The 13975-nt window shown below is 41.6% G+C and overlaps 1 protein-coding gene across 2 annotated transcripts in view; it reads right to left on the reverse strand.

Annotated features, from left to right (window-relative positions):
• The window catches only part of LOC108939010 (calcium/calmodulin-dependent 3',5'-cyclic nucleotide phosphodiesterase 1C-like), a 66340-nt gene that overhangs the window by 15589 nt on the left and 36776 nt on the right, over window positions 1-13975 (reverse strand). For both annotated transcript variants that reach the window (XM_018760085.2, XM_018760086.1), the window contains exons 3-8: window positions 7923-8036; window positions 5874-6056; window positions 5370-5436; window positions 3783-3899; window positions 3185-3325; window positions 791-891 (exon numbers count right to left, since the gene is read on the reverse strand). In XM_018760085.2, coding sequence (XP_018615601.1) covers window positions 791-891; window positions 3185-3325; window positions 3783-3899; window positions 5370-5436; window positions 5874-6056; window positions 7923-8036 — 723 coding nt within the window. The remainder of the gene's footprint in view (window positions 1-790; window positions 892-3184; window positions 3326-3782; window positions 3900-5369; window positions 5437-5873; window positions 6057-7922; window positions 8037-13975) is intronic.

Here is a 13975-nt window from a genome sequence, read left to right on the forward strand (position 1 = left end):
ATAAATTAATTTCTAATTCAGTTAAATCGCCTTGTGTTCACTCTCACCAAATGAGAGCCCAACTAGTTCTTGCAAAAAGTCATGAGGCCAGAAAATGCATCACAATGCAGAGATCATTACAGCAAAACATTAGCTACTGTCTCAATTCAGATTTCGAGTTGATCACAAAAACAATTTTTTGGTTTGAGGCTGTAACTTTCTATTGCAATATTCTTATGTTCTTTTCTGTTAACCATATGTTTAATGTCCTTCACTCATGATTCACTGAAAAAGCTGTGAGCATTGAACTGTGCATGAATTGAGTTTGGAAATATATATAGTCCCAGTAAATCAGAGCAAAGTAATTACGATCTCAGCTGGAAGGAAAATCATTCTGCCTATTGGCTAGTGGGCACCAGGGGTAGCAATAATTACCATGTTGTGGGCAGAAAAAAGCTGGACATAGCTTCCAGTGCCATCAAGTCAAAATGCACATATGCTATTTGTGAGTTAAAAATCACAACAGATGCTGAAAAATCGCACATCGTCAGCTGTGTCTATTTCTATTAGTAAATGCATGCGTTCTACTTTCTGTTCTAAACATTTTATTTCATCATGTCATTTTTTATTCTCACATATGTATTTCTATTGTTCATGGTATAATTTATTCATGAGAAGAGTTTTTTTCTACTTGTCCCTATTGGTCAACAGTCACATCTGATTTGTCACCCTATCTTAAGATGCGTGCGTTAGACGACTGAGTCTGCTGCTCCTCTCTGCGGACAACTTCACGGGTATCATGAGACGTTACCTTGTCTGTATGTGGAAGTTGTTGGTGGTCCCCGTGTGTTCATAATCGTGGATTGCGGCAGCAAAGATCATGGCGAAAATCTCAAGCTCCGTTAGCCAGTGCTTGAAAAGAAGCAGCAGGGAAATAACAGGGATGAGAATTTTTAAGAGACGAAGGAAAGATGGGAGGGATAAAATTAACAGCCCTCTGATTTACAGTTGGTTTCCCAGAGACTGGCCCTCCACCAGCTATGTAATAGAAACATGGCCGTTTGGCCACTTAGCTTTTCAGAAGGGGTAATGGAGTTATCACTCCTGAACTCGCCTGTGGTTTCCTTCCTATGCACACTAAAACCTAGCAGATTAAGGGTTCACACCGCAGATGGTAGCAGCTTCTCAGCTTGGTTTCCACATCCTGCCTTAATTCCGGTGAAAGAACTCCAGCCACTCCTGTTGCTGTTCATGCAAATAGCATTACTTTTCCTGCAACAGGAAGATGTCTCTTACAATGCTAGACTCCATTAACTGATACCAGAGTAATTCATCCATTGGTATTTTGACTCCTGGATGCAAATGAGTGTTCTCCAAAGTTTTTTGTCAAAGTGTTTTACGACGTTCCTGACGATGGTTAATTTAATAACAATGCCATGAATGATAGAGTTTGTCTCCCCCTAAAAGGCCTCAGACACTGTAAAGTAATTATTCTGATGGCTAAACCTATGAAAAACAAATTATGGTGACAAGCTGTTGCCGTAACATTACTTCCATGATGGAATTAAATGACAGGAACAATAAAAGAACATGTTTCTTTATTTTCTTTTTGTTTTGAAGAAACGTCTCTAGGCAGCATGCAGGAGAAAGATCCTGTAGCCCTCCATCGTGCCAATGGAGACTCATTATAGTTAAACCCCTATTGGGTGGGGACACATCAGAATGTGCTACAAAAGTTGTAACATCTCTACATTTGTTTTTTTGACATTTTTTTTACGTAACAAACATGGGAAAAGGACCTTCTAATGCCAGACAACTACAGGGTTAAGTATATATGAAATGTTGTGTTTCGCATTGACTGAAATGGATAAAAAGGTATAAGAATCAAAATCATTTCTGTGTATTTACATACAAACACACACAGGTGTACTTATTCATACATTCATCCCTCTGTGGAGTTCTACATTGATTGTGGGAACCACTCTAATTATTTCTGAAATGGCAAACATAAAAAAGCTCCACAGATGAATCCTGAAGTGGATCTGAAGATTATGCCAGGATTGATGAGCACTTATGGGATCGGTGGGTCTCCTGTGAATGAATCACACACTGCAGATGCTGCCACTATAAATACCTGAGATGAACTGTGGCTGCTGATCTTAGATCAATAGCTCTATTTCACTACATCCTCCAGGAAAGAACGTGTTCATGTGGACCTTCTTACATCTTATGATGCACTTTCATCAGATGCCCTCCTACAAACCTGAGCACAGCAAAATTGGACCAAGCTACAAAGGTCCATTCTGACCACTTGCGACATGGATCTGCAGTCTTATTACTAATTTCTTCCAGAGCATTACAAAAATCTGAATTCTGTACAACCATCCTTTGATCAAGGATTGAAATTACTTTCACAAAGCTTCTTTTCCAGGAAGACAGTGATTGCACCTTTTACTTTATTAAATGCTAAAAAATACGCCTCCCCCAAACCATCACAATGATCAAACTGTACAACAATTAGAGTGAAAAAGCACTGGTGCATCCCCAAGGGATTAAGTGCTTACTGAAAGGATGAAAAGGGAAGAATAAGATGGGTTTGATGTGTGCTACATCAGCATTTTCTGACTGTTTGGGAATATCAGTGAGCTTGGACAAGGTAAAGTGAAAGCACTTTACAATCGTTTGTCTGGACATTAGAAATATTGACTGTCATTCATATTCATTGTACTCACATGGACACTTTTAGCAGAACTCCTTAGTCGTGATACTAATAACTCATATCAGGAGCAGATGTTGTTCAAATAAATGCTAGATGAGCTTAAAGAGCAGATTGTCTGTTTTTGTATACAGGCCAGTAGCTGGTGTAATGGTTACAAATGTCATCTTGCGTTCAAAGAATCCAGATTTGAATCCAACCTCCCACTACCGTGCCATTTGTCAAGAGTGTCTACCCTGAACTGCTCCAGAAAAATTATCTACTTTTATAAATGGGTAAATTGCTTTTAGCAGCTTAACATCGTAAGTCACTTTGGAAAAAAGTGTCGGTCAGAACAGGGATGTGTTGAAATGACTAAATGTGAAGGAATAACAGAATTCATTCTATACATGTGTTCTGAGAAACCTAGCAGGATACACATCTGCAATTGTTTTTGATTCCAGTCTGATAAGTTGTTTATTGAACACCAGTGGCTCCATCGACACTCACCACCATTCCGGTTTTCAGCAGAAGGTAGTGGACGGTCTGTGTGACGTCTGCAGCATGTATAAGGTTATGGTAGGGGTTCTTGTGTTTGCTGTAACCCACCTCTAGGGCCTCCACAAAGGACACCAGCGCAGAGATGGGGATCTATAACAAAGGTATGTGATACATCTGCTAAATTAAGTAAGCAAGGGGTGGAAAATCTCAAACTAAATTCTAAGGAAAATGGAAGGAAGGCCTTTGACATTTTTTGGTGACTCGTGGGTTTGTCTGTGATTTCCATCTCCATCCTGGGTGCAGAGGGCAACAGCAAAGCCACATTTTTAACTAGAAATGTACTTATGCATGAAATGGAAAAAAAAAAGATGCATTATCCCCATTGAATACATAGAAACATACATACATATATTAAACATAACTGAATATTGACAGGTGACATGTTTCAAGGAGTTTCATGTAGTTAAAATGTTAAACGGTTTCAGGAAATGACATGTCAAGTTGTCAACTCTGTTTCACTACCAGCAGTCTGTATATCATCGAATAAAAATACTGACAACTGTGATGTAAAAATATTAGAGAAAGACATTTGTTTGCCATGGCTTACCTTGAATCGGCTGATCAGGTCGTACCGTGTGAGTAAATCGTAAAATATGAATTTCAGAGCATGGTCCCCACTGGCATCATTCAGTGCAAAGACGTCGAATGACCACTTGTCAACATTCTACAGATAAAACATAAATGGTTTTTCTTTTTTCCATTAAATGAACGTCAGCAGTATGTAGCAAAGTTGTTCAAGTTTCTCTACTTAGTTTACGAATACATTTAAGTGTTTAAATTTTCCCTCTTCACCCAAAAGTAATTCACAGCTTTATTAACTCAGTCAGTCTACAGGTGAAAGACAGTAAATGACCTTTGTGGCACATCTTTCGAGTGATGTGTGTTACTGGAAAGTTTTCTCTCCCAAGTCTGCTTAATTGTATTCAATTATAAGAGAATAAGTTGGAGTTTCCTAGACTGAAGAGGACCCTTCTTGATGTGTACACATGAAGAGATCACACGCACTCACAGTGTGATTTAAACCACGTTTCCAGAGAGCATGTGTATCCCAGTATCCTTCTAGGACACGCAGCTGACATGTTACTGACGCCCCTTTGACCTGCTTTCTCAGTGCATTTGGGGCACACAGATGGGATGGACGATTCTAGGTGAGGACAGATTTGATGCTCCTCTGTGCATGGATAAGCTGCATAAACAGTAGTCTCTGCTAGTGACATGCAAGGGCTTTTCAGAACACACATCATGACGTGTAAAATGTGTACAAATTGCTTGGGCATCAGGGTGATGATGTGAGGAGGGTCTTAACCCATTCAGGATGAAAGCTGAAATATATCAAAGGTTGTTATGAAATCCCCATCCGCCAGTATGCAGTGCGACATTTACAGCATACATATGTTACTGAGAGTAACTATAGCAAAAGGCAGTACACATCAAATACAATAACATAATAATCATATTCTAACCTATAGCAAGTCTTTGTACGGTGTAGTATGGCACAGTATTTAGACGTGCTGTCTTGAAGAACTCAAGTGGAAACCCAACACCCTGCTGTAATACCCTTGATCAAGCTACCTATCCTGAACTGATACAGTAAAAAATTTCTCAGCTGTATCAATGGATAAAAAATGGGCAAATAGGGAAAAAATTTAAGCTTCTTTGGAGAATAATGAATGTGAATGTGATGTACTATATTTTTGGCCTGGGTGGCACGACGGCAGAGCAAGTAGTGCTGTTATCTCACAGTGCCTCAGTGGTGTGAGAGGAAGTGGCTTCGATCCCCACTCAGTCTGTGTGGCATTTGCATGTTCTCCCCATGTCTGTGTGGGTTTCCTCTGGGTGCTCTGGTTTCCTCCCACAGTCCAAAGACATGCTGTTCAAGTTCACCCACAGTGTGTGAGTGACAGAGAGAGTGTGTTCCACTGATGTAGGGATGAGTGACCCATTGCAAGTAGTGTAGCTAGCAGTGTAAGTCACCTTGGTGAATAAGGTGTGTGGGCTGATAACACTACACAGAGTTCATTGGAAGTCACTTTGGAGAAAAACGTCTGCTAAATAAATAAATGTGAATGTAAGTACTGTCTGTGTGTCAGGACACATGTTTCTCTGAGTGTACAGACAACACGAAATTAAATACCTTAAGAACAGCAATGACGCTTGGGGGATAACTGAGTCCCACCATGTTCGAAGTCCGACGGTACATTCTGCGTGCAGGAAGTGAAATGTCAGATGATGCTTCAATGGAACATCAGTAGGAATGGCACAAATGCAATTACCACAGCTATTTTATGTTTGCTACATATTGCATACTGATTGTTAAATCTTAAAATTATTTAAAAAATTTTGAATCGCTTTAAAAAATAAATTAATTAAAATTCTACTTTAACATGCATGAATTAATGCGTATTTATTTATTCAAGCAATATGTGATGGTGACATTCTTCATTGACTTCACCGCTTTAAAAAGGGAATTATCCTTCATGAAAATTAACTAAAAAGGCAGAAATTAAGTTTCTTAATATTGTGTGCTTCTTCAATAATAACAAAAGTCTTTATAGCTTGTGGGAAACAGTGAGCTCTATGTATGTATGTATGTATCTGCACACGTGTCAGTGTGAGTTGTGTCATGGCTGTTCTCCACCTCTCCACGAAGATCCCGGCCTGCACAGCGTGCACGATGCTACGAAATCGGGGCTTTTCCTCCGTCCGCCGCAGCATCAGGCCCATCTGGCGTGTGAAGGTAGAGGCGAGCCAGTCTCTCACCTCCGAGGGCACCGAGTCTGACTGGATGTCACTGAGCTCATCTTCTGTGTCCACAAGCCTCCTGGGGGAGAACAAAGCAGGGACAAGGAGGCGGTCAGGAATCCAATGAAACGACACACTGGGCAAGGAGTAAAACAACAAAGATCCAAGTACGTATGAGAAATTAAATTATTCCATGTTTCTTGCTGGAGCTTTCTTATCCAAAGTATTTCACAGAACTGACACCTGTTTGCACTTGTTTTTTAACTTGTACAGCTGTATATTGTACAGATAAAATTCAGTTAATATCCCTCACTCAAGGGCACAACAGCAGTAGCTTGTAATCTTCTCCCAGTTTCTTTAACCCTTACGTTTTGCATTAAAGTCTTTAAAAAAAACCCTAAAAACAAGTAATAGTTAAACTACACTATCAGCAAACCAAGTTTTTGTTTACAGAATAATTTTCTATTTACATTAATTTACATTTGCATTAGGGAGGCACGGTGGTGCAGTGGGTTTGACTGGGTCCTGCTCTCTGGCAGGTCTGGGGTTCAAATCCCGCTTGGGGTGCCTTGTGACGGACTGGCGTACCTTCCTGGGTGTGTCCCCTCCCCATCCAGCCTTACGCCCTGTGCTGCTGGGTTAGGGTCTGGCTCACTGCAACCCCGCATGGGACAAGCGGTTTCTGTGTGTGTGTGTGTGTGTGTGTGTGTGTGTGTGTGTGTGTGTGTGTGTGTGTGTGTGTGTGTGTGTTTTCTCCAAAACCATTTAAAGTACATCGTTCAAGGGAACGGTGGGGGGCACAGTGAGTAGTGCTGCTGTCTCACAGTGCCTGTGTGGTGCGAGAGGACATGGGCTCAATCCCTGCTCAGTGGAGATTGCATGCTCTCTGCGTGGGTTTCCTCCAGGTGCTCCAGCTTCCCTCCACAGTCCAAAGACATGCTGCTCAGGATCACCCATAGTGTTTGATTGAGAGAGACAGCGTGTTCCACTGATGTGTGGATGAGTGACCCATTGTAAGTAGTGTAGCTAGCAGTGTAAGTCACCTTGGGGAATAAGGTGTGTGGGCTGATAACACTATATAGAGTTCAATGGAAGTCGCTTTGGAGAAAAGCATCTGCTAAATAAGTAAATGTAAATGGGACTAGAGCTGGTGGGGATTCAAACCTGGGTCTTTGTCCAGGCATCCAAGAACCAAGAGAGTGGCTATACCCAGTAAGCTATCAGCTGGCTATACTATTACATTGGCACTAATAATTTACAATAATAATAATTTGAATTTTTTTGCTGTTTTGGGTACATATATATTTGTGTGTGTGTGTGTTTGTGTGTGTAAAACGTGTATATATCTACCATTCATTCATTCTTTCATTCATTTTGTGGCAAGGTGGTTTAGATTGTCTTAGTCAGCACTTTCGATCGATTTCCTTCGCAGCACCCCACTGGTGATGAATGTGAGCCCCAGCTCAGGTGATAGCCAGAAGACTTAATGCAAAGCCCGGTTCTAATGGTGCCCTTAATCAACATCCATCTGAAATGACAGCAGTCCTTCACTTTAGATGAACTGACTGGGTGGCACAGTTATCCATCACGCTTTAATGGCCTGTGCTAATTACTGGCAACACAAAGCATCCACAGTACTGCAAGTTGATTGGTGGAGAGATGCAATGTGTTTTTTGAAAGAACTGTCATCTTCTAGAGCTTTCAGAAATTCATCCGTCACATATCCACATTTTATCACCTGGAGGTATTATCCAAAGGAGCCCTTTGTGAATAAATTCTAATCCCAGGAGGCTGCCTCCCTCTGCCTCTCTCTGCCTCAAATGTCAGTATTAGATTCATGTAAGAGATTTCATTCCAGTGACGGCTTAAAGATGGATGATTTGGAAGTGTGTGATTTGTTTTTGGAACACCAGGTTGGACTGTATGAAAAGCCAGAAGAGAATACCTTGTTTCCTCGATGTAGACGGACTCCAGGACAGAGGCAGCATATTCAAGGTTTTTCTTCAGGTCAGAGAGGGATGCCTCACCTCGTTCCAGCTGCTTCACCAGGCACCGCAGTCTGAAAGAAAAGAAACACATAGGTCTACAGGTACTGATACACATACACAAGCTGACTGAAATAAATGTTCAATGATACAGCCACATGCCAATCAAGGGAAATTCAAGGCAATGTCTCCTGCCAGCAGAACCCACTGAAAGGTTCACAAACACTGCAGATTTCTTGGAAAAGTTCAAATTAATATTTCAAGCATTTAAACACATGCCACCAAAACTATGTTATGAGTTGTTATTCATAACATATAACAAATGTAATGTGGTTTTGCTTTAGTCACTGGGATCAGCACCTTACAGCCGCATGGATTTTCACAAAACCATTAAAACTTTTGTTCCCTACTGCATCTGGGCCACCACTAAGAAAGTTATCTACTCTAGAGTGAGTTTTTAAATTCACAATTTCTCAGTTTTGGCTCTGATGTAGTGGAATTAGCTCCCTCTGTCCCTCAGAACTGCTGAATCCCTTTTAAAATTCTACAAAGGCCTCAAAACACATCTCTCTTCTGTTTCACTCCTGATCCCCTAACTGCTCCATAAATTTGCATTATAGCATCTGTTACAATCACGTTTGTATTCTTTATCAATTTTATATGCGGCTACTTGTGAAATGTAATGTGTACCAGGAAAAACAGTGGTACACAAATTAACTGTGCTTCCTCAATTGCATATGTGTATCTAGAGCTTTTCATTTGTAGTGAATTGCACTTTTGTTTATTTTGAATTGCGTGTCGCTTTGGAGAAAAGCACCTGTTAAATGAATAAATGTACTTACCCAAACATATTTACAGCTGTAATCAATACAAAGGGTGCTTTAAGAACGTTTAAGAGTGTGCAAGTGTTACTTAAAGAGATTTTTTTAAACGTTAATTACTTTGCCTAAAAGTCGTTCTTTTATTTTTCACTTAAATATGGTTTGTTTCAAGAACTTATTAAAGATGAAGTAAGGTCTGACATTATTTGCCTTGATTTCAATCTTTACACAGACAAAATTTGAAATTTCAATAAGGGTGTGTAGGCTTTTGATATGCACTGTATGTAAATATCAATTCTGGCAGCTACAAATGAGAGGCATGTGAGAAAAAACATCATTAACTTTCTGCTCACACACATAGTGTTTTGTGGATTCTGTTTGTTAAAGTACATCACAATCAATGAGAGAGGGGGTCATGCCTTCCATCATCATAGAGAGGTGTTAATGTGGGTGCCTGACCTGTCACTCTGCGTCTTACAGACCAACTCAGTCTTGTTACTCTTCCTGTTCCTGCAGCTGAGCAGCGACACATTTATGCTGTGTGTGCAGGCAGCAGCCCTTGTCATTCCTTGCACGTTCTGGTGCGTCATTCTTTCGAATTACTGCCAGGAAAAAAAAGTAGCTCAGAGCACCAGTCGCCCTTCGCCTTGCATCTCCTTGCTCAGAAGCAAGCCATTGCTAAACCATTATTGGCTTTTGACATTCAATAGCGACAAGCTAAATGACTTGTGTGGTTTCCCTGGAGATGCAAACGCGCACTACACTAATGAGCAACATGCTGGTGGGAATAGAGTTAAACATGGGAACCACGTTAAAACATATCATCACATCAGAGATGTACAACCCGGCTAAATAACATTGTCATTAGTTCACTGTAATGGGATGTATATGGTAACAGTTCATTGATAATCAAGCCCATTAAAACTCAAAGTAACTATAGGAGTTAAGATTTTCAGTCTTCCAACACTGTTAAACATGTAAACAGGCTGCTTCACCACTATTCGCATTTCCTTAAGAGGTATAAGATCCCTGTAATTCAAATGTCATACTTGTTTTTAAATTCTGAAATAATATTTTTTTTAAAAATTGTCCATGAAAAGCTTGACTTCAGTCACAGTAGGGAAACAGAACTCGGGGGTAGAATGCTTAGGCCTGATGAAAATAAAGTTATCTGCATCATGCGGTGGAATACCAATAGAAGGAAGATTTTCCTTTTCTATCAGTCACATAAAAGCATTTTCAGCATAGTGCCATTTTTATTTTAAGTGAAAGCCAAATATGGAACAATGTACTACATTCAAGGGGGTGCGGTGGCGCAGTGGGTTGGACCACAGTCCTGCTCTCCGGTGGGTCTGGGGTTCAAGTCCCACTTGGGGTGCCTTGTGGCAGACTGGCGTCCCGTCCTGGGTGTGTCCCCTTCCCCCTCTGGCCTTACGCCCTGTGTTGCCGGGTAGGCTCCGGTTCCCCGTGACCCCGTACGGGACAAGCGGTTCTGAAAGTGTGTGTGTGTGTGTGTGTGTACTACATTCATTAAATGAAATGTAAGGATGTCAGGAAGTCAGATCTGCACCAGTGATATTGAAATGGGGTAATTCAGCTTTGATACACTGGCTACAGACTCAAAGACTTGGACATGGGCTAGATCGCGTGGTCCTCTGTCTAATGCACTTAACAAACAGAATGCAATGAAGACACCGGTAACTCAATTTCTATCGATAACAACTCATACTAAAGCAGGTTCACAATAACCCAGACCCTATCCAAGAAGCAGAGGGTGCGAGAACAGGCATGGCAGGGTAGTAGCACAAACTTATTCACTCACACACATGCACACACACACTATGGAGAATTTAGAGTGACCAATCCACATGAAACGTCTTTTTGGAGGACTGGAGAACACAAAAATTCCACACAGAATGTGAGGCAGCATCACTACCAGCTGCACCACAATGTCAGCTACCATAAACTTGATTTTATTTATTTTCTTTTCTCCCAGTCACACAAAAGCCATTTCTACCTCATGCATTTTAAAACACCCCAGGACTTTTATTTTTAAATTGCTTTTGGAAGTCATTTCGCAACATTCATCTGCTGATCACTGGAGTAGTATGTATTTAAAGCACACCACTGCACTGTAATATTTATAAACACTAATAGGTGAGTGACAATGGTAGATAATAATGTGGTCTCTTTATAAAAGTTACATGATGCATATTCAAGCCCAGGCATCAACTACTTTGATCTTTGAGAGCCCCAGGAAACGGCGGTTTGCGTTGTGCTGTAACTCTTGATGACTTTATTGAAGTAATTACATGTATAGGAAGTTACTGCACCTGCTGCTTCAGGTGTGAATCAGTTGCTAATTAAAATGTGCTCAGAAACCTGCGGGAATGCAGCTGCTGATGACTAGAGTTGTTGAGCTCTGACCTTTAATAAAAACACATTTTTTTAAATACAGGGTTATGGATTGAGTGCTGAGCTAGTGAACCGCTTCACTGTCACATGAACAGGATGGAAATGCAGTGAGAATGCAAGCAAAATGGAAATGCAGGAGAGGGGCTCTGTACACAAATGGTCTAATTTAGTGAAAAGAGCTGCCATAGGTGAGGAGGTGCAGAAAGATTTTCGGCCTTCTTTTCCATATAAACCAGATCCAGGTTGACTTTAATTCCACATCTTCGCAGCCACAACGGTGAATGATGGCTCTCCTGGATAGTGAATGTAATATCTGCAGTTAGTCATCTTAAAAGTTGCGGTAGTTTCGATCAGGACTGACCACTCCTTAAATAGTGCGGAAGTCATCAGTTCTGCTCATTGTGCATTATATTTCGTATTAGAGGGTCGCCGCTGAAGTTCGCTGTGATTACGGTAAGTTTATTTGTTGCTAGCGCTATATCCCTTTTACAAACTAACTACTTAAGAATCACACATCTGCAGCTATATCTCTTTCTCCTAAGGTAATGCACAAATTGTATTTTCTATGAGATGTACATCGCTTTGGAGAAAAGCGTCTGCTAAATGAATAAATGTAAATGTAAATATCCCGATGCACATTCTCATTGTGAAGTTGTACGGTTCGATGGAAGCAATTGGTTGTGTGTTGGTGCAGTTTTTGGTTTTATTTGTTAATTAATTTATTTATTTATTTACTTACTTACTTACTGATTTAAGAGAATTTGCGGTTTGTTAGGATGCGTGTAAAGGTAAAAATACTGTGTACCGTTTAGGGGAGTCGGCGTGTCTCTCTAGACTTGATTAAAATAGAATCTGTTTGTTTTGGTTTCCATTGTCGGAGTAGTGTTGATTTCGATTAGGACTCAGCTGATGTGAATTAGCCTGGTTGAAATAGCAGCTGGTGACCTGTAGTGGCAACGGTAGTGGCAGCCTCTTGGTGCAAAGTCTTAGGGTACAAAGACAAGGGAGTCTACTTGTCACTCTGCTGTCTCATCAGCTAAAACAACCTTCTTTCACAACAAAATAAAGTCTGTAAGTAAAAAACCATACAGACTCTTCGCCACTTTCTCACCCCTACTGTGTCCTCCATTGCCCCTTCCTCCTTCTTCTCTCACTGCTGATGACTTTGCTTTGTTTTTCATAGACAAAGTCAATGCAATCACAAAGAAGTTCTTGACATCACCCTGCCCTGTTCGCACTGGACTTCCCTGCAAAGACATGGTCTCCGAATTCCAGCCACTGTTTGAATGCAGTCTTCCTCATATCACACAGACCCACCACCTGCTTGCTAGATATAATCCCATCTTCACTCCTACAGACCATCTCCCCGCAACTCTCCACCTTTATCGCTAAGACCATCAACTCCTATGGCTGCTTCCCATATGCCTTCAAAACTGCCCTCATTTCACCTCTGGTAAAGAAACCTTCTCTGGATCATAACTCAGTCCAAAACTAGAAGCCAGTCTCACTCCTCTCCTTCCTGTCTAAAACTGTAGAACGGACGGTCTGTGAACAACTTTGTGAATTCCTCACCCAGAACCATCTCCTCAATTCAAAGTTGATCACTCCATGGAGACAGCACTCCTGGCACTGTCCAATGCTCTCTAGTTTGCCAAAGCAGCCTTCCTCTTCCTCATCCTCCTTGACCTGTCCCCAGCATTCGACACTGTCAATCACCAGATTCTGCTCTCCTCTCTTAGTCAGCTTGGGATCAAAGGAACAGCACTAAAATGGTCTGAGTCTTACCTATCTGACAGATCCTATCAAGTGGTTTGTTGGGGCTCCCGTTCTCCTCTGCCTCTCTCAACTGGTGTCCCACAGGGATCGGTACTGGGTCTTCCGCTCTTCTCGATCTACACCTCCTCCCTCGGCTCTGTCATTGCCTCCCATGGATTGAAATACCACTGCTACGCTGCTGATACCCAGGTCTTCCTCTCCTTTCCACCTGGAACATCAGACATTTCCATGCACATCGCTGCCTGCCCGTCAAACATCTCTGCGCCGTTGTCTGATCACTGCCTCCAGCTCAACCTCTCCAAAACAGAGATCCTGCACCTCCCAGCTGGCCTGTCTTCCTGTCATGATCTCTCAATCAAACTGGACAACTCACTCATTTTGCCTACCTCCTCAGCTAAGAGACTGGAAATGACGATTGACTCAAGTCCATCTTTCTCTCAGCATATCGAAGCCACAACCCGGACCTGCAGATACATCCTGCATAATATCCGCAGGATCTGTCCTTACCTCACAACTGACTCTGCCCAACTACTTGTCCAGGCCATGGTGACATCCCGTCTGGACTACTGCAACTTTCTCTTGTCTGACCTTCTAGCTACTGCCATCAAACCTCTACATCTGATACAGAACGCTGCTGCCCAAGTTGTGTTTGACTTGCTGAAGCGTTCACATGTACCTCCCCTACTCGTTTCTCTGCACTGGCTTCCCATAGCTGCCTGGATCAATAGAACTGCTCCCACCTACCTACAAGACATGATTATTTGCTACACCCCAACCAGACTGCTATGCTCTTCCATATCTGCCCGCTTGGTGGTCCCACGCACGGAGGTTCTCAGCTCTGGCTCAATTGTAGTGGAACGACCTCCCCGTTGCTCAGAACTGCTGAATCTTGTCCACATTTAAAAAAGATCTTAAAACTCATTTCTCCCAGACTCACTTTGCCCATGATCTCTTAAGTTCATGTAAGGTATAAATGTTTATGATAATGCTCGGATTAATCC

This window comes from Scleropages formosus, chromosome 17 (assembly GCF_900964775.1).
Source record: "Scleropages formosus chromosome 17, fSclFor1.1, whole genome shotgun sequence".
Lineage (NCBI taxonomy): Eukaryota > Metazoa > Chordata > Actinopteri > Osteoglossiformes > Osteoglossidae > Scleropages > Scleropages formosus.